This window comes from Bos javanicus, chromosome 22, assembly GCF_032452875.1.
Source record: "Bos javanicus breed banteng chromosome 22, ARS-OSU_banteng_1.0, whole genome shotgun sequence".
Taxonomy (NCBI): Eukaryota; Metazoa; Chordata; class Mammalia; order Artiodactyla; family Bovidae; genus Bos; species Bos javanicus.
Window position 1 is genome coordinate 32,477,114 of NC_083889.1, and position 22,084 is coordinate 32,499,197.

At 42.2% G+C, this 22,084-nt stretch overlaps 1 protein-coding gene across 1 annotated transcript; it reads right to left on the reverse strand.

Annotated features, from left to right (window-relative positions):
- Nucleotides 1-219: 219 nt before the first annotated feature.
- Nucleotides 220-21,835, reverse strand: ARL6IP5 (ADP ribosylation factor like GTPase 6 interacting protein 5). Its single transcript, XM_061396426.1, has 3 exons — nucleotides 21,468-21,835; nucleotides 3,618-3,835; nucleotides 220-1,152 (listed from the first exon to the last, which is right to left on the reverse strand). The coding sequence occupies exons 1-3, from the start codon at nucleotides 21,641-21,643 to the stop codon at nucleotides 980-982; spliced, it is 567 nt and encodes a 188-aa protein (XP_061252410.1). The 5' UTR covers nucleotides 21,644-21,835; the 3' UTR covers nucleotides 220-979.
- Nucleotides 21,836-22,084: the final 249 nt, after the last annotated feature.

Sequence of the window (22,084 nt, forward strand, 5' to 3'; positions counted from 1 at the left end):
TTTTTAAACGTCTGTTTGGTCATCTAGAGATGCTTTTCACATTTCAAAAGATCAGCTATTACTGTCCTCTTTCTACCCCCAAGGAATTAATAAAAATGCGTGTTCATTTCTTACCTTCTAAATGTTGCAGTTAAAAACTGAATAAAAAGAAGAAAAAGGGGAAGAAAAAAGGGAAACATTATCTTGGATATGTCTTTGTCATTATAAAAACAAAAACTATGCAATAGAAACTCATTTTATTCTGATTTTTTTTTAACAAGCTTGTCAAGAATAATACAGGCTACAGAGCTGTAACCCCCTTAAAGATGGTATTAGTTTGCAACAAATGCCTTCTAATGAAAACATTAATAGCATTTCAAAAATTTACAAAAATGTTGATAAAATATTCTCCTAAGCAGCTAGCAGCTTTATGTTTGTAAACAAAATAGAAACAACTGCTTTATCCACTGCACATCAACCAGGAGGCAAAGTGATCAAGATTATTTTTTATTTTAAACAATAATAATAAAAGCTAAACTAATTGATACCCCACATATTATAATCCTAAGGAAGGAATATTTTTAGAGGAGGATGCTGAGGGGGATTAAAACAGGATAACATCATCTCCTTTCATAGTCTTTTCATTTATTCACATTGCCTTGATACTTTACAAACTGTTTCCTACAAAATAACCATACTGTTGCTGTACACTCCATGATTCTTTTATTCCCCTTAAGAAATAAGGGTGATCCGTTTCCAATCAGTTTACATAAACACACTGGAGATGTCGAGCATAACAGGAGGGTGGTTTCTTTTAGTCAGAGGCCTTTTCTCTGTGACAGCAGAGATGAGAACAGGGAGGCCTCTCTGTGCACGGTGCCACGGGTGGCTGAATGGTTCGTGCACCTCCTATTTCAAAAACACAAACGGAAAAGTAGGTCTGGACAAGGGCAAACCGAACTCGACTTCTGCTGCAACCCTATCACCAGGGCAGCTCCGTTTACTCCTTCATTTTACTGATATAGTCAGAAAACTTGGTGATGGTTTCCTCCTGCTGCTCCAGGGCATCTAGGACAATCCCCATGGGTGTCCTCTTCAGACCAATTTCCTCCATTTTATTCTCCAGTTTGTTCTTGAGGTTCCGGAGCCTCAGCGACGCATGGATGAACATCACTACAGGGAAGTGAAAGGTGACGGTTAGCACCAAAGCACCCATTCTCCCGCCCCGCTTCGCAACTGAAGTAACAACTTTCTCCATTAGCTACAGTCCAGTCTGCTTCCCTAACAGATCCACATCCCAGCTGCTGCTAAGTCGCTACAGTCGTGTCCGACTCTGTGCGACCCCAAAGATGGCAGCCCACCAGGCTCCCCCGTCCCTGGGATTCTCTAGGCAAGAACACTGGAGTGGGTTGCCATTTCCTTCTCCACATCCCACAGTGGATCCTTAAACTTTATATAAAGCTCTTTGTCAGCCTAATGGACCCAAGTCCCTGTATGGATCCTTGGACTTTACAGTATTCTTTGTGTGTGCAGGAGAATGTCGTATTCAGCAGGAAGGACCATAATCTGGCAGCCACGCTCTTCCCTTCACACATTGTTATCACTGCCTTTCAGATGCTACTTAAATACCCTGAAATTCAAAGCGAATCGATGTGATTTCAACCTACCTAAAAATGAACTTAATGCTAACCTTTTCCAGAAAAGAACTTATGCTCAGCTCAGGGGTTATCTGTATTTTGTTCCTGCAGGAGGCACACAAGTGAAGTCCTCTTAGAAGGTGCCTCCTAACGGGCAGTTTTGCACAGTGTTGGGTATAGATATCTGGATAAAAAGCTATTGCACAGTGTTGGATATAGAATGTCTGGATAAAATGCTAAGGGTTTACAGACCTTACGTAATCTGGTATTCACAGAATTTACCTGATCATTAAGAATTACCTGAGTTTGTTTGTAAGAAACAGATTTTCTCTGGCCCATCTCCTGGGCCTCCTGAACTTCTAGAACCTTTACAGGGCTGGGCTCAGGAGTCTGTATTTAAGTCAACACCTTGGGTAATCTACACCAGCACTTTTCAAACTTCTGTGTGCATACAGATCACCAGAGAGAAAGCCTGTTAGATAGGCAGATTCCCAGTCTCCAGCACCTGGAGTTGAGATTGTTGAGACCGAGGTAGGGTTCTGGAATGTAACGTTTCAGTAACCACTGTGGGTGATTTTGATGTGGGTGATTTTGATGTGGGTGATTTGGGGCCCTCATTTTGAGAAGCACTCATGTGCATTCTCTCCGGAGGCTACTAATCAAGAGTGACCACTAGAAACATTTGAGGAGCTTTCTAAAAATACAGGTTCTTTGGACAGTCCTGTGGGCCAAAGAATCAAGATCTCCACGGGATGTGGCTGAGAAACATATATGTTAAAATCATCCTGGATGATTCTCACAGTCATCAAAGTTTGGGAATCACTGATCTTGTCTAATTCCCTTCTTTTATGGATGAGTGAGCTATAGCCCATATAGGATTATTGTTGTTGTTCAGTCACTCAGTCGTGTCTGACTCTGTGACCCCATGGACCCCAGCACTCCAGGCTTCCCTGTCCTTCACTGTTTCCCAGAGTTTGCTCAAACTCATGTCCATTGAGTTGATGATGCTATCCAATTATTTCACTGTCTGTCACCCCCTTCTCCTCCTGCCCTCAATCTTTCCCAGCATCAGGATCTTTTCCAGTGAGTCAGCTCTTCCCATATAAGACAATTGGTGCAGATCACATGGCTGGTTTCCAGCAGGTCTACGAATAGAAACCTGGACCCTTGACTCTTAACTTACGATATGTTTCATTACACTGCTCTGTTTTTTACAAACTGTATACTGAGGCAGAATGACTGAAATACTGTCTCTAGCACATAAAGAAATCCTGAAGAGTATTTCAAAAATGTCTAAATTTAATGATTCAATTATTTTATCCAATAAGGTGTGGGATTCACATATAAATATTCTGGGGGCTTAATCAAACAAACCCAAAACAAGGAATTGTTTTATTTAGTGGAATGGCAGCACATGAAATGCTTTTAAAGATTAAAGGGATGTTCCTGTCACTGAGTACACTATAATTCTAATTAGATTTCCATTGATGAGACTGGAGTTGTGTCTGTTCTCTATTTCAGGCTTCAGGTGCTTGGGGATCTCAGTCAACAGTGCACGTACACTTTAGAAAATGTCTAGTTCTCATCACTAGAATTGGAGTCCATGGTTACCTATACTCTGGGCCAACTTACAACGCTTTCGACGCTAATTACAATCTTCTGAGTAAGTAGAGAGTAAACATTCACTTCTGTGTCAGCACGGGATGCCTGGCACTGAACGGTTAAGACAAATCTGGATTCCAGTGCAGACCATGCCACTACTGTATGACTTGGGATCCGAATTTGTTTTGTTTACTGTTGTGTCCCCAGAAGAGCGGCACCGAGGGGGTGCCCAGTACGTATCTGTGCCATTAATGGGCTATTCAGCCTTGATCTGCTGTTGCAGAAAACTCTTGATAGTTTTGCAGACCTGCCAACGCACCTCTCAGAAACAGGTTAGGACATTCTCACTGGATGAATGGATCGACATTGCTTGATGATATAAGGCTCAGGTTCACTTACACAGCAAAGGAAAAGTGATACCAAACACAAAGACCATGACTCCCCCGAACAGGGAGATGAGGAAGTAGCTGGCTAGCATGACCACCATGACAAACGCTGTGGGGTACTGCTTCTTCATCCGACGGAGGATGTCTTTATTGTGGGCTGCCCACACGAAGCCTGTGAACACCAGCACCACCACAATGCCTCCAAGGATCATGTTGAAGGGGCTCAGGAACCTGGAATATGGAAGAAAGGAGGCGCCCAGGTCAGGAGGAGGGAAATGAAGCGGGGAGGGGAAGAGCAACAACAAAGCTTACTTACCAAGCCTTTCATCTAAGTTGTCTCATTTACTCCTCATATCCGATGAGGTCGATAGTATTAAATCACGTCTCCAAGGAAGAAACTTGGGAACAGAGGTTAGAGCACGGTGGAGGGAAAATTCACAGGGAGGCAGTGTGCTCCTACCGAACAGCCCATCACATTAGAGGCCCAGCATTTCAATAGACTAGAGCCCCTTTGTGGATGGGCTGTCTTTAGCTTTCATACATCCTGGGCTCTAGTATATAACGATTGTATTTTCCGAGCTCCAAGGGTTTATTTAAATCCTCCTAGAATCTGCCATGCTAGATGAATGTGGAGTTCAGGTCACACAGTGGGCTTCATAAGCCAGTGTGCAGTTACACTTATGTCTGGACTGTACAATAATTTTAAAAACTTCTACTTGAATCCCAATATGTGTGTGTGCATGTTTAAATGCATCAACCTTTGGGTTTCTTGCTTCTCCTGGAAACAAGAAAATCTCACAAAACTAGGCCCAGTTTCCCACGTGAGCCACTGGCTAGAGTGCCTTCTCCTTTACGTAGAATAAATGCTTTCCATTTAATCTCAGCCCCCACCACTATCTACGGAATCTTTGACACAGAGGCCCCCAGTGAGCTGCCATTAACAACTGTTTTTCTAACAGCTGCCTTGCCCTGGTCTCTTACATAAGCTGCCTGGCCCATGGAGGCATTTGGGTTTATGACTCTTGGTGTTAAAGAGGCCACTCTAATTCTTTCAAAGGCCCAGAGTATCATTAGGAGATGGGTTATCAACTGAGATTTCCAGGCATAAAACTTCCAGTTTCATTGTTACATGAGCCAAAGGATACACTGCTGTGAATAATGGGGGAAAGCCATTTATAAAGAGGACATGTAGATGAAGTACTTCCTAAGTGAGAATGACTGGGCATTGTAGCCCCACCCACCCCCACCCCCAAATTCTTAAAAGACATTTGTGGTCAGCAAGTATGATGATTTACTAACTTTTTACCCTCCTAAGAGGCTAATGAGCATGTTGCTTGGGAAGAACAAGGAGGGGTCAGTGTGTTATCAGCATCACTGATTTGGAAGACAGGATAATGAAAGGTGATGCCAAGAACTGACTTTCTCTGAAACAGAACAGATGAAGTCATTTCATATTGGGATTTATATTTAGGATAAGATTCCTCTTTAAAAAATCCCTTGAAATTTTTCGCTCTGATTCTGCCCCCTGAAACAGAAAACTTATTGTACTATTTAATATTTAAATAGTTTCAAATAGGAGTGAAAGTATTGCATATCTTAAGGGGTGAAAGCAGGGACATAATTAATGTCAAACTCCTTTGAAAAAGTTAATTTCTACTAAAATGCATGGAGCTAAACAGTGGTCAAAGTAGTAGCATGTAGTTTTAAATTAAACTCTATAATAATAAGTTGCTTATTTCATTCAGAACTCTTGCAAATACTTATACCCTTCCAGGCAAAAATCTCTTCAGAATAGATAATGTAAAGAAATTAATAAAAATGCAAAGACTGAATTGTAACAGTATTCACGAGTGATATTTATGATTTATAACTTTTAGAAACAATGTATATGGCCAACAATGTACTAAATGGTGACACATATAATTATTTTCAAAAAGTCAAAGTATGCTTTATCATGTGGGAAGGCAATCATAATTGCTTAGGTAAAAGCAACAGTTCTCTCTGGTAGGTGGATTTAGAATCTATGTTATATAACTCAGAAGTAGAAACTTCTACAATCAGTACCTTATTTTATGATCAGAAATAAAGTGAACATACAAAACATAAAATGTAAAGATATAAAAGTAACTGCTCCCCAGCCCCGGCCTCCCTGGTGGCTCAGATGGTAAAAAATCTGCTTGCAGTGCAGGAGACCTCAGTTTAATCCCTGGGTTGGGAAGATCCCCTGGAGGAGGGCATGGCCACCCCCTCCAGTATTCTTGCCTGGAGAATCCCATGGACCGAGGAGCCTGGCAGGGGCTACAGTCCATGGGGTCACACAGAGTTGGACACGACTTAGTGACTGAGCATGCACACAGGCTCTCCAGCCCCACACCTCTGGCTTTGAGCAGGCCAGCTACAACAATCTTGCCTTGCTTCATCTCTCCAGTGATGCTGATGCAATTTCAATTCATGAGCACAGCCAAGCTCTGCCTTCTCCCACTCAAACTCCGGTTTCCGGCTCACTGTCCAGATCCTCTTTCAACTAATCCGCCCCACCCCACCCAACTCCCGAAGCTTTCCCAACATCCAGTATATGTGCTTGCTTGCGTGTCTTCTTTCTCCCTCAGTGTTTTCATTACCTAGGTCTCTTGGCCCTTTTTTCTTTTTCACGATTCTATCTGGGGTTATACCTTCTCTCCAGCTTTGACCCTAGAATTGGTTTGGTAAAGACAAAACTGTCCTTCAAGGTCTGGGATAGGAAAGATCTAGCTCAGGGCCAAAACAAGATCTTCTTTTGCAGGTGATGGGGAGACTGGGTGGAGAGGCTTAGAAACTCTCACAGACTAACACATTTCATTTCTAGCACCAAAACCATTATGAGAGAAATTTAAAAGACTCTAGCAGTTTTACTGGGTAATAGGATCATGGGTAGTATATTCCCATTTGCTTATTTCTATTTTCATATTTTTTCAATAGTCATATATTACTTGAAGATAAAATAATTGATATTTAAAAATAAAAGCAATGGGAGAAAGTTGCCTGAAAGAGACAAACCCTTTTACATAAACTTGATGTTGACCAAATCAATATTAACTCAAAGAACTAGAGCAGAATTTTCAAGTTTAGGAAACTCCTTTGTATAAGCTCCAAATAGGAGATAGTTGCATGCTGATGAGTCTATGTGTATGTGTGCTAGTCACTTCAGTCATGTCCAACTCTCCGCAACCCTGTGGACCTTAGTCCACTAGGCTCTTCTGTCCATGAGATTCTCTCCAGACAAGAATACTGGAATGAGTTGTCAGTGCCTCCTCCAGGGTATGTTCCTGACCCAGGAATTGAACCTATGTCTCCTGCATTGGCAGGCAAGTTCTTTACCACTAGCGCCAGCTGGGAGGCCTGGGAGATGGTTGGTTGGTGGAAAATGTCAAAGGCCTCCATCTCAGTTCTTCCTAGAATATCTATTAAAATAATAATTCACAAGGCAGAGCATATAATAAAATGCATGCCAAGTTTTTTCTATGTTTCTCGGTACAAGTGAGGTAGACCTCTAGGCTGAAAGGCTAAATCAAGCCCAGGACAAAGAACAATGAAAAATCTAAGCTGACTCAAGCAATTCCAAATGTGCTTTTCACCTGCTCCTGTTGCTCATGTTCAAGAAGAGAGAACAGAGCAGAGAGTCCTATAGGACTGGTTTTGGCTTACCCAATGCCCAAGCTGTGATCTATAATTAGAAACCAAAGTTACAAGCTGGAAAAAATGAACAAAGTTACTTGGAGCAGAAATGATTTTCTTCTTTATTCTGCTTAAGCGCAATTCCATTCTAAGAAATGGGAAAATGCACAGCACTCCCACTGCCCTGGCACCTCCCTGTACTTGGAGCAAAATAAAATACACAGATCATCCTCCAGAGAGTAAATTCATTTTCTAGTTAGTGCAGGAGTTTTGGAAACCAGTTCTTGTTTGAAATGAGTAAAGTTTTTACTCAACAGTTTGGGTTCTTAGTGACATAAATCACCATAAAGCCCAAGGACCATTAGGATAAAACTTTCATAAATATGCCACCTAGCTTTCACGTGGACAATTGCTGTTGGATTTGATAGGTGCTATTTCATTTTGGAGGTCCATGAATGAGAAAGAGGAAGGAAGGCTGGAAGCTAGATGGAAGCAAAGGAGAGAAGGGAAGGAAGAGAGAAGGGAGAGAAGAGAGAGACTGAAGGAGAAATGGAGAGATCATGATTTTCTGTCTTTGGTGAAAACAGGACTTTCCTTTACAAATCAAAAACATTAAATATGTTTTTCTAGTGTGAGTTGAAAATATATACCTACATATATATGTATCCTGGGCTTCCCAGGTGGTGCTAGAGGTAAAGAACCTGCCTGCCAATGCAGGAGACCCAGGTTTGATCCCTGGGTTGGGAAGATCCCTTGGAGGAGGGCATGGCAACCCACTCCAGTATTCTTGCCTGGAGAATCCAATGGACAGAGGAGCCTGGCGGGTTACGGTCCATGGGGTCACAAAGAGTCAGACACAGCCAAAGCAACTTAACACATGCATATGTATTCTACTCAGTAAGAAGATAAATGACAATATCAATATGACAGATAAATGTCATAGTTAAAAATTCTAGTGGAATCACTAACAGTTGTAAAAAGGCTTAGAATTCCATCACAGAACCCTGTAGCTGACTCTTCAAAGAGGAATAAGTGCAATCCCATTACACGGATGAATAAGCTGAGACCCAGGGCAGTGAATAAACATATTTAGAGGCATCCAGGAGTAGGAAAAACAGTGCCAGTTGACACAATTCATAATATAACCCATTGTGTGTTGTTAACCAGCTCCAGGGATTTCCCCCCTCAACCTTTTAGAACCCTTTTCTTCTAGTTTGGGGTAAGCAACTAAAGGTCATTCTAGGAAATCCCTCAACATTCTCATTTGTCTCTAAAGGAAGGTAGTTATGAGCGGGTGTAGACGCAGGTCCTAAACTTACCAACGTGACTCGGTTAACTATGGCTGTAGTTTCAACACAAGTTGCTAAAAGAAAAATAAAACTCTTGGCCAACTGCAGAATTTTAGATCTAGCATGGATCTTGAAAACACATCTCATTCTACACAGAAAGCATTAGTTGCTCGGTCATGTCCGACTCTTTGCAACCTCATGGACTGTAGCCTCTGTCCATGGAATTTTCTACACAGAATTAAGGTAAGAAACAGGTAAGTTAATAAATTTGTCCTGAGGCTCCCAACTGCAGTGCTGGTGATAAAAGTTTATTCAGAGATCTTCAGATTGACTCAAAGTGCACATTTGTTAATGCCTGCCACGCTGTAATGCCAACAAGAACCAAAGAGGCAGTGAAATATTTTCTGAGCAACAGAAGCAGCTTTGCACTGCGTTCCAATTTTCTAACCCCCAAAAAGCTATTTTTGTAGTTTGGTTCCTGAGGAAGCCTGACTCACTAAGAAAGCAGGGGAACCATTTACTCACAGTGCACTTCTCTAAATTGGTGATATTTTTCTGAGGTTCTGAAACAACCAGAGGAGTCACTGCAAATATGAATCCACCCATCCATTTTCTTGCTTCCTAGTGCTCTTAGGATAAAAACAGGATTCTTTCCACACTCTACATGGCCCTGCAGGCTCGGCCCCTGCCTGCCTCTGCAGCCAGGGCCACTGCGTACCGTTGCGTAGCTGGTATCTGGGACAAGGGTGCTGAGCTGAGGTGGGAAACAGGAGCCTGAAATTCAGGCCACGCTTCACCTGCCAAACCTGTGCTTTGCCTTACACTGCCTCCGCAGGAGGAACAGACCATTTCAGTCATCAGTATGAGGGATGCCTAAGGGCTATAGCATCTCTGCCTGTCAGCTTTCTCACACCACTGCCTCCTGATTTTCCGCACCATCCACTGGGGTTTCTGTCTGTCTCTAGAGCCCACTCAACCCCTGGTCAATCCCAAGCCTAAGCACAAACCATTCTTTCTGCCCGATTCCTATCTCCTTCAAATCTCAGCTTAATCAGCTTTTCCCTAGTCTTTTGAGCACATCCTAGCACCATCTGCCTCTTCTTCACAACCCCTAACGTGATACATAACTGTGTGTGCTCAGTCACTTCAGTCATGTCCGACTCTTTGTGACCCTGTGGACTGTAGCCTGCCAGGCACTCTCTCCACAGGATTCTCCAGGACAGAATACTGGAGTGAGTTGCCATAAATTCAGTGGCAATTTGATACTTACTTGAATGAGTATCTTATGAATGTCTCTGTCTCCCACTAGAGATGAAGCACTATGAAGGCAGGGACCGTGATATTTTCTCCCCAGCACTTGGCATGACACTTGGCACAGAGCAGGAATTTGATAAATGTTTGTTGAAAGAAAGAAAAAAAAAAGTAAGTCTAGCACATTTTCCTATTATTTAAAGTAAGCTCAGCAACTTTGTATCGTCATGAAATAAGTGACGTGAGATTTATCTTGAACAAATTGCTCTTATTCCTCACTGTACACTAAACATTACTGTAAATATAGTCCCTGCTTTTGTACCTTCACAGAGCTGTGATGAAAGGAACAAATGAAAAACTAGAAGTAGGAAAAACTCCTATGTGATATAAGAAAAGATCAGATGAGATCACAGGACCCTTGGGCTTGCTGCAAGGAAGACTCTTTTCTAAGTTCTGTCTCTAGTGCTGGCTGGGGGCCAGGAGGAGGGCAGGTAGGACAGAGGGAGATCCATCCTCCTATAGACCTGCCTACGTAGGCCCCCTTGCTCTCGGATTCCACAGATAACCCCAACCATCTTCTGGGGTTACTTCCCACAGGGCTTTCTTCCTGGCAAGAACTATCTCTGATTATAAGGTATAAACGTATTAAACGCACAAATCAGTTTTGAGTAAACGTGATCAGTGTCTCCTGTATCTCTTGATCACAGGCAGTTAACATGGGCAGAGTTTGGTCTCTTTTGTCACAGAAAGGTCAAAGTAACCTAACCTTGAGATTCTCCTAATCGACTGAATCAGCCCACAAAATTTATTGCATACTGGCTGTGTACTGAATATTTGTTACACTGTGTGTATTGGTATCATCAAACTAAACACATCCTGATGATCCACTGTCTTGGCAACAGTTGGCTTGTTAAAAGTATCCATTGTAAGATATACTTTGGGAACCTCTGGGTTTTCTTCTGTGTTTATCAAGCTCATTGCTTGTTTTGTTTGTATTAAACAACAGCTTGAACCTAAGTTAGAAGCTATAAGTCTCACCTCCCACAGCCGTGAAGCTTCAAATAGTCACTATACAAGGGATTAGACTGCAGCAGATCCTTTTAAAAATATTTATTTATGTATCTGTGCCATGTGGCAGCATGCAAACTCTTAGTTGTAGCTTGTGGGATCCAGTTCCTCAACAGGGATCAAACCTGGGACCCCCACCTTGGGAGCACAGAACCCTAGCCACTGGATCACCAGGGAAGTCCCAGAAAATCCTTTTTAAACTTTTATTATGGCAAATTCTAAAGGTAAAGAGAATGGTGTAATGAACTTCATGTATACTGATCACTGCTTTCAACAATTAGGAACTCATGGTTAATCTCATAATAATGCTTTAGAACTCAAGTGGAAAGATATTTGTTTAAAAACTGTTCTTTCTGAATGCTTTTAGTTGAGGTAACTAAATTGTCACATGGCAAGTTCTTACAGCGCTGTGGAGAGAAGACAGTTGTTTGGACAAATGCTAATGAGTCTGGTGACACATAAACTCCCCTCCTACAAGCAAATCCTTCTTTATTTATCTTCCACTAACCCTGGAGAAGGAAATGGCAACCCACTCCAGTATTCTTGCCTGGAGAATTTCACGGACAGAGGAGACTGGTGGGTTACAGTCTGTGGGGTCGCAAAGAGTAGGACACAAGAGACTAACACATTCACTTTCAACCCCAATTTCCGCATTCCTTTGTATTTCCTGGAGACAAGGAGGATTTCACTGATGGGATACAAGGGGTATTCATAGAAGCAGAAGCCAGAGCCTCATTCTTCCACTTGGGATAGGCTTTCTGCCTTCCAAGTGTCTCCATTTTGTGAATGCTCCCTGGGAGAAAAGACCAGGAAATCCTATCTATTTATATGGGTAAATGTTCCCAGAACTGAAAGATAACCTACAGGTTTTGCTTAAGATCACAGACACAAAAGTGTTTCCTGAAACAAGAAGCCAAGCTCACTACAAGAGACAGGATGGATGTTCTAAATATTCTGAAGCTGAGTCATTCATTTATCCAAATCAAAAATAAAAACGTCCAATGGCACTGCTCAATTTGGTAGATGTCCAGTTCACCTTTTAGAACTGCATTTCCTGTACAGAGCTCTCTGCCCCTAGTAAGCTGACTGAGAGCTTTTGCCCTCTTAGAAAGAGATAAAAAAAAAAAAGATCAAATAAATAAATAAATAAAAGAAAGAGATCAAAAAGAACCCCAAATCCATTTATTTATTTGCACATTTACCCAGAATCATTGTAAATCCTTACACAGGGAAAGGAGATAGAAACTACTAACACCAGTCTGGCAGCAGTAGGGGATTTTTTTTTTTTAAGGGTATATGGGGAGGTGTTGAGAAAAACAAGGTTACATACGTAGTGTCAGAGAAGATGATCTAATGAATTCTTATTTGATGAGGAATTTTCAGATTAAAATTTTACTGAGTGTTGACAGACCTCTTCAAGTTCTACATTTAGAAGAAACACATGCCCTGCCAGGGAAAGACATGGGCCAGCATGCCAAGTGCAGTGCCTCAAGTGCAAATAAAAGCGTGTGGGAGGGCAGGAAGAGATGAGTTCTGGGAGGACTGGGGAAGGCTGGGTGGACTTGTACTCCCACGGGTATCATTGAGGCATCCACAGTATCTGGGATGTAGCAGGTGCTCAGTAAATGTCTGTCCAACTGAGTAGAAGGCATCTGAGCTGCAAGTGAGCATGGTTCCACTTAATAATCCTTTCTCCATCCACATCCTCAGTGCCTCTCCCACTTTTTGACACCTGCGAGTTTTGCGATTTGGAATCATTAATGTACAGGGGAGATCAGGTTAAGTCAGGTTGAAAACGATGTGTGTTTATATATGCGTATGTTTCTGTATGCTTGCTATACTCGTATAAAAATTGATTATTATGTTTTCAGCATCATCTTGGTGCCTCTCTTGACTCTAAAAGTTTTAAGGGCAGGAACCACAGCTGTCTAATTCTCCACTGTATCTCCTCGCATAACACCTGAGATGTTGGTAAGGGATTCATTCTCTTAGTGGGATGAATAAAGGAAGCAACACAAGTGAGAGAAATGCAGAACTGGCTTTGAAGCTGAAAAATTTCAGGAAACATTTCCATTAAGTTCAGCATAAACAGATTGCAATTAATTCTATCTGCAAAGGTTTTAATACATTCCTCCCCATCCAAGGACTCTCTGATTCTCCTCTTCCTTTACCAACTAGAAACTTAAAAGGTATGAACAATCTGCCCATTTCTTAAAACCAGTTGTTGGTAGCTACCAGCCTACAACATATAATGAGACCACGCTCATTTTGAAAAAGATTACAGTTTAGTCTTTTCAGATAGATACCAGCCTTCCAAAAACTCCTTACCATCCCAAGCAACTGAAAGCAAAAAGTGGTAACTCTAGTTTCTGCCCAGTGGTAACACCTCCATAGACCATACAGAGATGAAGTACTTCAGCTAACAAAATATGAGCTGATTCACTCACCAGCTACATTATGTTGCCTTAAAAGAGAAGCACTAATGTACATCATTAAGAATAAAGGTGCCTTTCTGGCTGGAGACACAGCAGAGGCATGTACATATTCACAGAATCTGTGTGCAGTTAGTACTTCTGAGGTCACATCAGAAAATATGTGTTCTAATGGCAGGGAGTATTTGTGAGAGGGAGATAGGCATGATAATACAAATGTTGTGAGTCAGGCATGCTGTTGAATTTGGTTAATAAGGGGCTTTAGAATATATGCAATGGCTTAATGGACAAAGTATTTCAATTATACTAATAAACCAAGCTTCTATTAGCAGCTTTGGTTCAAATTAGCCTCGTGACCTTTACATCTATGAAAGCTGTGGGGTTTGATGGGATCAGTATTTTTTTTAGCTATCTTTCTTTTATTCTCTCTCTCTCTCTTTTTTTTTTTAGTTTTAAAATTATGAGAATATGATAACATGTACAGGAAACTTGGAAAATATAGAACAAAGTTATATATGGTCCCACTATATAAGTAGCTAAATTAAGATTTTTAATTGAAATTTTAATATCAAACTCTCAAGAGTGAATAGAATGAATATACAGAGAAGTAGAAGGATACACAAGACCTGAAAAGCACCATGAACCAATTCAACATAATTAAGATTTATATAATTTTCACACAATGTTAGGATACAAATTCTCTTCAAGTTCCTTTAGACTATAAACTAGGAGACACTGGAACATATTCAGGGATATAAAACAAGGTGCAAACATTTCACGGCCTAAAGGTACTGAAATCATATAGAGTCTGTTCTCTTATCACAGTGGGATTATGTTAGAAATCAATATCAAAAGATGTTTTAAAAATAGTTCCGCAGCAGCACATATTTTCAAGTTCAATGTGACATTTACCAACAGAGATCTTTGACTTGGCCATTGAAAGCCTCAAAGTTAGAAGACTGAAAAAAACACAGAGGGTGATTGCAGAGAAGAAAGCATTTAAATGAGAAAGTAATATCAAAGATACTTTAAAACCTCCAAGTATTTAGAAATTAAATGTCCATTTTTAAATGATGGGTAAGAATTGATGCTTTTGAACTATGGTGTTGGAGAAGACTCTTGAGAGTCCCTTGGATTGCAAGGAGATCCAACCAGTCCAAGTATTTAGAAATTAAATGTCCATTTTTAAATGATGGGTAAGAATTGATGCTTTTGAACTATGGTGTTGGAGAAGACTCTTGAGAGTCCCTTGGATTGCAAGGAGATCCAACCAGTCCATCCTAAAGGAAATCAGTCCTGAATGTTCATTGGAAGGACTGATGCTGAAACTGAAGCTCCAATACTGTGGCCATCTGATGTGAAGAGCCAACTCATTTGAAAAGACCCTGATGCTGGGAAAGATTGAAGGCATGAGAAGGGGACAACAGAGGATGAGATGGTTGGATGGCATCACCAACTCGATGGACATGAGTTTGAGCAGGCTCCAAGAGACGGTGGGGGACAGGGAGGCCTGGCATGCTGCAGCCCATGGGGTCGCAAAGAGCTGGACATGACAGAGCGACTGAACTGAACTGAACTGAACTGAAATGATATCTAACAAGCCATAACAAGGAAAATTAGAACATATTTGTAATATAATAGGGATCAATACTTCTCAGTTTCAACTTAGGAGACATATCAGAATTACTTGGGGCATTGAAATAAAAAAAAACACAGATGCCTGAACCTAGCCAAGAACTATACACCAAGAATCTCCAAAGGTAACATCTGGGCTTATAGGTTGATTTATTTATATTTTCTTACTCTTTCCTTTAAACCAGATCAGATCAGTGTTTTTTTTTTAATTGTAATGCACCTAGGACTCATCTAAGAGTTGTGTTAAAATATAGATTCTGACCCAATAGGTCTGGGATGGACCCTGAGATTCTGCATTTCTAACAGCCTCCTAGGGTAAAAAAAAAAAAAAATACTGCAGTTGCATGGTCCACAGTTTGGACAGATTTCCCTAGCAAATCTTTTGGCGTTCTTTTAAGCACATGGATGCCTGTCTACAACTAGACTGTATCATATACTTGGTACTTAAATTGCACATGCAATTAGGTTATGCCTTTGCTTTTCACTTTGAAAACAGAGAGAGACATCTATTGCTATAGTCAACAGAAAAAGAATATCCAGTGCTGAGATGTCTCCTGTGAAGGATGGAGAAGGTTAAGTCATGTCCTTTTCTATCTTAGACATTGTTTCTTTCTTGTTTTAAATGATGCAAAGTCATGTGCAACAGAACACGCATTCCTCAGCTTGTTATTCATGCTTCTTTAACTCACTTGATCTCTTCTGGAGTGATGCCTGCATTTCAAAAGGAAACTCAGCTCTTCAAGGAAGCAAAGTTTTCTAAGTAACAGAAGTTGCAATTACTAAAGGGTAACTATCAACCTAGAAGAGTGGGATGGGGAGGGAGATGAGAGGGATGTTCAAAAGGGAAGGAATATATGTATACCTATGGCTGATTCATGTTGAGGTTTGACAGAAAACAACAAAATTCTGTAAAGCAATTATCCTTCAATTAAAAAATAAATTTTTATAAATAAAAATAAAAATGAAAATTTCTACAGTAATCATCTAATACTTCTGCTTAAGAGAATACACAAGTTGGGAGACTTCTAAACATGTCTGTAATCTAGGATTTCATAGAATAATAGCAGTTAACATTTGAGTGTTATCATTTGCTAGGCCCTAGCATCCCAGGGACGGGGGAGCCTGGTAGGCTGCTGTCTATGGGGTCGCACAGAGTTGGACATGACTGAAGCGACTTAGCAGCAGCAGCAGCAGTGTGTTTTATATTAATGAAGTCATTTGATTCCTATTCTATAGCAGAAAAACTCCAGGGCAAGTGGACTTTTGAACAGAAAGTGGATAAAAGTAAATGCCATAAGTCTATCAAAAAATAAGACTGAGTCTGTGGAACCAGTAGAGTCTTCTAGGCAAAGCAGAAAAAGAATGATCACATAACAAATACAATAAATTAAAGCTAATGATCAAAGCTGAATAAAGCTTAAAATCCAAGCCAAATCTAATGTTTGAAAAGTCAGGAGCCAGGACCTAATGTCAAACTGCTCTGTTCTGTCCTTGTGAAACTCTGTTTTTGTAATTTATTATAAAGCAACTTGCTTTCCAGGTGGCTCAGTGGTAAAGAATCTGCCTGCCAATGCAGGAGATATGGGTTTGACCCCTAGGTTACTGGGAAGATCCCCTGGAGAAGGAAATGGCAACCTACTCCAGTTTTCTTGCCTGGGAAAACCCATGGCCAGAGGAGCCTAGTGGGCTACAGCCCACGGGGTCACAAAGAGTTGGACATGACTGAGTGACTAAACAATAGCAACAAAGATAAAGCAACTTGCATTTAGTAAAGATGATGTTGAAGAATCATCATATTTTTCTTGGCAAGAGAGCAGTGGTTCTCAATTGGGGTGATTTGGATCCCAAGGGGACATTTGGCAATGTCTGGAGACATTTTTGATTGTCACAGCTGAAGGGGAAGGCACTTTTTTCTTTTATTGCAAATTACGTTTTATGAATAAAACAAGTACAAACTAATGTATCAATATGCACATAGCAGAGAGCAAAGATGGTGCTAAGCAACCTACAATACACAGGACAGTCCCCTACAACAAAGTATTCTACCGTCCAAAATGTCAGTAGCACCCAGATGGAGAAACATTACAGAAGGGCATTTCACTGCATTTGCAAGGGCAATATGAAGTAATCAAGAGTCTGATTTTTAAACTTTGTAAAATTGAATTTTTACACCATAGCAATCCTAACCAATACGCAGTGAGCACTTTCAGCAACACCCCCCGTTAGTCTCACTCCAGGAGCATGTTGCTGTTACGTGCTGGCTGTTGCTGTGTGCTTCGAAATAATTTATTCCATTAAGTAGGTTAAAAGTTGCCCCCACCCTCATGTTGAAACCTTATGTTCATTTATTTATGCTTTTCACTCATCAGCTAAGCATCTGCTATATTCTTGGCCTCAGGGATCCAGAGAATAAAAATAATGTTAAGCACAACAACAAGAAAACCCGCCTCACAAACAAAACCCAGTCTCTGGCCTCAAGGTGTCAAGAGCACAGAGTGATGACAAGTGAACAGACAACCTAAAACTTGTGGGGTAAGTACCAGGCAAAATATAGACACAAAAGTGGGGAGGGAGGGAGAAGGGAGACTGTCTCCTCAAAGAGATGGTACCAAAGCCGAGTCCTGTAGGAGAAGCAGGGGTAGGTGAGTAAGTTGGGGACTGGTGTTTGGGTCGATGGAGCTGCTGGGGTAATGATGGTGCCTGTGTTTCTCTGTTAGTCTATGATAACACTAACAGAGATAAAAATAATAATAAAACTCCAAAATAAATTTCTTGGAGCAAACAGTAGGGGCCAGACACTGTATTAAGAAACTTGCCTATATTAACTCAGATAATCCTCACAAAAGCCCCATAACACAGGTTCCAGGAATAGTCTCATTTTACAGCTGAGGAAACTGAGGCAAAGGGTGTTTCAAGTGACCTACCCAAGGTCACATGGCTAGTGACTGGTAGTTGGGATTCAAAATTGACTTAACCAGGCTGCTGCTGCTAAGTCGCTTCAGTCGTGTCCAACTCTGTGCGACCCCATAGACGGCAGCCCACCAGGCTTCCCCGTCCCTGGGATTCTCCAGGCAAGAACACTGGAGTGGGTTGCCATTTCCTTCTCCAATGCATGAAAGTGAAAAGAGCAAGTGAAGTCATTCAGTCGTGTCCGACTGTAGCGACCCCATGGCCTGCAGCCTACCAGGCTCCTCCGTCCATGGGATTTTCCAGGCAAAAGTACTGGAGTGGGGTGCCATTGCCTTCTCCGACTTAACCAGGCGCTAGTGCCTAAATTCTTAACTACTGTTGTCTACTATGTGAAGAGACAGACGATATGGCAATTGCCCCCACCAGGTCTGCTAGCTAAGACTTAATTAGCTTAAGTAGGTCTGTTCAGACTTAATCTGAAAGGCAGAACAGATTCCATATATGAATGGAAGTCATATGCCTGGGAAACCATGCTATTAGGATGAAGACCAAACTTTTCTAATCATGAATTACCAGGCCATGCCTGATCAGGCCCTCACTCACAGATCTGTCTCTATCTTAAGCCTCTGAATCTCCATCTCAGTCTGGGCAGCCCCTTCAGTCGTTTTGGAGCTAGATGATATCCACTTTGTTCGCCCCCTCCATTTCTGCAATGTTCAAGAGTAGCTTCACTCTTTCCTCACCCAGGCCAGTTTTCAACATAGGAACATTCAGAGTTGAGGCTGAAGCCCTCCAACAATGACCTGATGGCCTCTCCCATGCATCAGCGGGCAGCACCACTGAAGAAGACCCTTCAAACACAATCCTTTCCCCAGGAAACACCCCAGCCGTATCTTCACACACACACACTATACCAAGATGTGATGAGAAACCATCAGATACAGGTAAAGGATCCAGGTGAACAGCCTCCAGTACTGTTCTGACCCTCCCATCTACTGACGTCACAAAAGAGAAAATTTCTCTTTAGAATGAGAAACACATTCCGGAGTCAGCTAAGCTCCCTGACCCTGAAGATATTTGTTATTTTCCAGCTTTAAGACACTCTAACCTCATGACTCAGAGGAAGGTGGAATAGTAGATAAGAGCACAAGCCTGGGATTGTGACTTTGGGCTGGTCATGTAATCTCTCTGAGCCTCAGGTTTAGTAATAATATCTCATCTCATTGGGCTGCATTATGTGGCAAAGTATCTGGCACATGCAGCACTCAATAAATGTTAGCTTTTATTATAATTAAATTATGAAGAAAGAAATGAGCAATCTGGAAAGAACTATAGGCTGTGTGTTTGCAGATGCATAGAAAACAGTTGAAGATGTCACAAAAGATTTTACTGGGGTACAAAGGAAATCCCACACTTGACATACCATCTTCAAAACAACTGACTAGCCTATATCTTTTGTAAGTTTTTAAAGATAAGGATAATAAACAATGAAATAGCTACTTTGCACTTTGACTGCCAATCTACAGCTCCTGCTTGAAAAGGGAAATGGGAAGGGCCAACATCCCAAACTGCCTGAGTTAGTGGGCTAAGACTTCACAATGAAGGAGCTATATTTAGTCAGCGGCTGCCCCTGGCATTCATAGTGAAAAATGAATGCCATCAAGGTAGCAAGGCTACTGCAGCTTCTGTCCATCTGGGCAGTATATCTTTTTGAAAAGCAAGTTTTTTTGTTTTGTTTTCTGTACATTCGATTCGTCTGTGTCAAATCTTGCCCAATATCTAAGCCTTTGGGGGGGTACCTAAAAAAAACAAAAACCCTAGCTAGATCATTAGATAAGATGCCTTTACAAGGGAAAAGAAAAAGAAAACAAAACAAGAGATGTAATCCTATTTACCTATGATTTTTTTAAAGACTTTTTTTTATTGCTCTGGGAAATACACATTAAGCATGAAGCTAGGGGAAGGGTTAGAAGGCAGCTGATCCAGGCCTGTCCCACTCCAACTAATTTTAACTTGGCAGAGTGTTCAGATCCCAGTGCCCTCCTCACACCAAGCTGTTCTGAGTTCCTTAAGCAACACATCATGAGGATCTGAGTAATTGTCTACAGAACCCCACCAACGAGAGTCCTTTTCTGCAAAGGGGCAAACAGCCTGAACCACAACCAGAAATTATGGACTCCTTTTCTCTCCCCTGAGCTGGGTATCAGGTCCTACAGCTTCTCAACAACTGTCGCATTCTCTTTGGCCAGGATTCATGTGTGATGGATCTTGGTGTGCCTGAGCTTGGTACAGAGAAGTGACTCAATAAATAAGCCAAAGAACAGTAAACCAACTTCAGGAACCACCCTATTCATCCTTCCCCACACCTTCCAAGTTTAGATTTTTCCTTTCTCCCAGGCCAGCTTTCTTTTTCCCTGTGTTCAAGTTCAAACAGAAATGTCAGCCACTTCTTTAATGACAAGTGAATTCCTTTATAAAGTCTGAGGGTGGCTTTTTCTTTAAAGATGCATAGGATCAGCAAGATGTAGAATAGCACCACCCCATCTTGCAAAACGGAGAAGGTAATGGCACCCCACTCCAGTACTCTTGCCTGGAAAATCCCATGGACGGAGGAGCCTGGTAGGCTGCAGTCCACGGGGTCGCTAGGAGTCGGACACGACTGAGCGACTTCACTTTCTCTTTTCACTTTCATGCATTGGAGAAGGAAATGGCAACCCACTCCAGTGTTCTTGCCTGGAGAATCCCAGGGACAGAGGAGCCTAGTGGGCTGCTGTCCATGGGGTCGCTAGGAGTTGGATACGACTGAAGTGACTTAGCATAGCATAGCATAGCATCTTGCAAAAATGACTGAAGCATTACTTAAAGGATGACCTACAAGAAAAAGTGGTTTCTAGAAGAGCAGGTGTTGGGTGAAATCGTATATAACACAGGACACTTAATTTTAAGACCGGGTGCGAAGATAAAGTGACCATCTCTGGCAAGTCCTGGAAGAAAAAAAAAAGGAGCAAAAGGGACGCCGTTTCTACACGGCAGACTTCGCCCCATACTGGGAGATGCGCCACCAGGCTACACCCACCCTTTTGCTCCCAAGCTCAGCTTTCTCGTACAATGTGGCAGGCGCTAGGCCGAGAAACCCATAAAGAGCATCGCTTCTCTGATGTCCTTTTTACACTAACACCCCAGAAGGCAAGTTCGGATCCACACCCCGGGGCCCCAAACCTTCCAGGACGGCGTCCGCCCCAGCCAGCTGCAGGGTAAGGTTACACCACTTTCCTCTTTCTTCTTATTTTTAAGAGACAGGGGAGCAACAAATAGCAACCACAGCAAAAGAGTAATCGGGAAGGAGGAAGAAAAAAAAAAAAAGTCATTTTTTTCTTGCTAGAGGTTGGCAATATTTCCGCACCCCCTAGGACTCCTTTCACGCTTCAGCCCGAAGCGCGGAAAAGAAAAAGGACCCCAGATTGCTGCGGCCTCGCCCTGCGAACAAGTTTCCACGGGTTTGCCCGCCTGCAGTTATCAGGGCAGGAGACCTGCGCGGAGAGCGTTTCCTCATCCCGGGATCTTGCACCCAGAGCCCCCTCCGTGCTGCCCGCGATCAGTGTCCGGGAGGGGAACCCCACTTACCCCACAACGGAAATCATCATGGCAGCCACCACTAGGTAGTTGGTCTGGTAATAGAGCAGGTTGCTCACCACACGGTTGTTCCATTTGGAAATGTCCCTGAAGTCCGGCCGGGCAAAGCGGTCAGAGCCTGGGAAGAAATCGTCCCAGGCGCGGAGAGGAGCGATATTCACGTCCATGTCTAGCGTCCCACCTTCTTGTTCTTTGCTTCTGGAATCTGACGGCGGCGGCGCGGCAAACGATCAGCTGAGCCGGGTTAAAGCTGACGAGAGGCTCTGCCTCGGTCGGCTCTACGGTTGGCGGACAGTGGAGTAAAAGAAATTGGGAGCGGACGGGCGTTTCTTCTCTTCTTTACCTCTTGATTGGTTAGCAGCAAGCGGTTGGTTACAGGAAAACAGCACCCCCCCGCCACCCTGCCCCGCCCGAAGCAGAGCAAAGTGGAGATGAACTGACAGAAAGAAACCAGCGGAAATCCTCTGGCTGAAGTGAGGTGGCAGAGCCTTCCCTGGCAGTCTGAATACAAACAACCTTCTTTAAAATACCCCTTTTGAATGTCTAACCTAGGAATGTCGTCTGGACTTTAGGGGAAATTTTTGCAGCTGTTCAGATGCACCAATCTG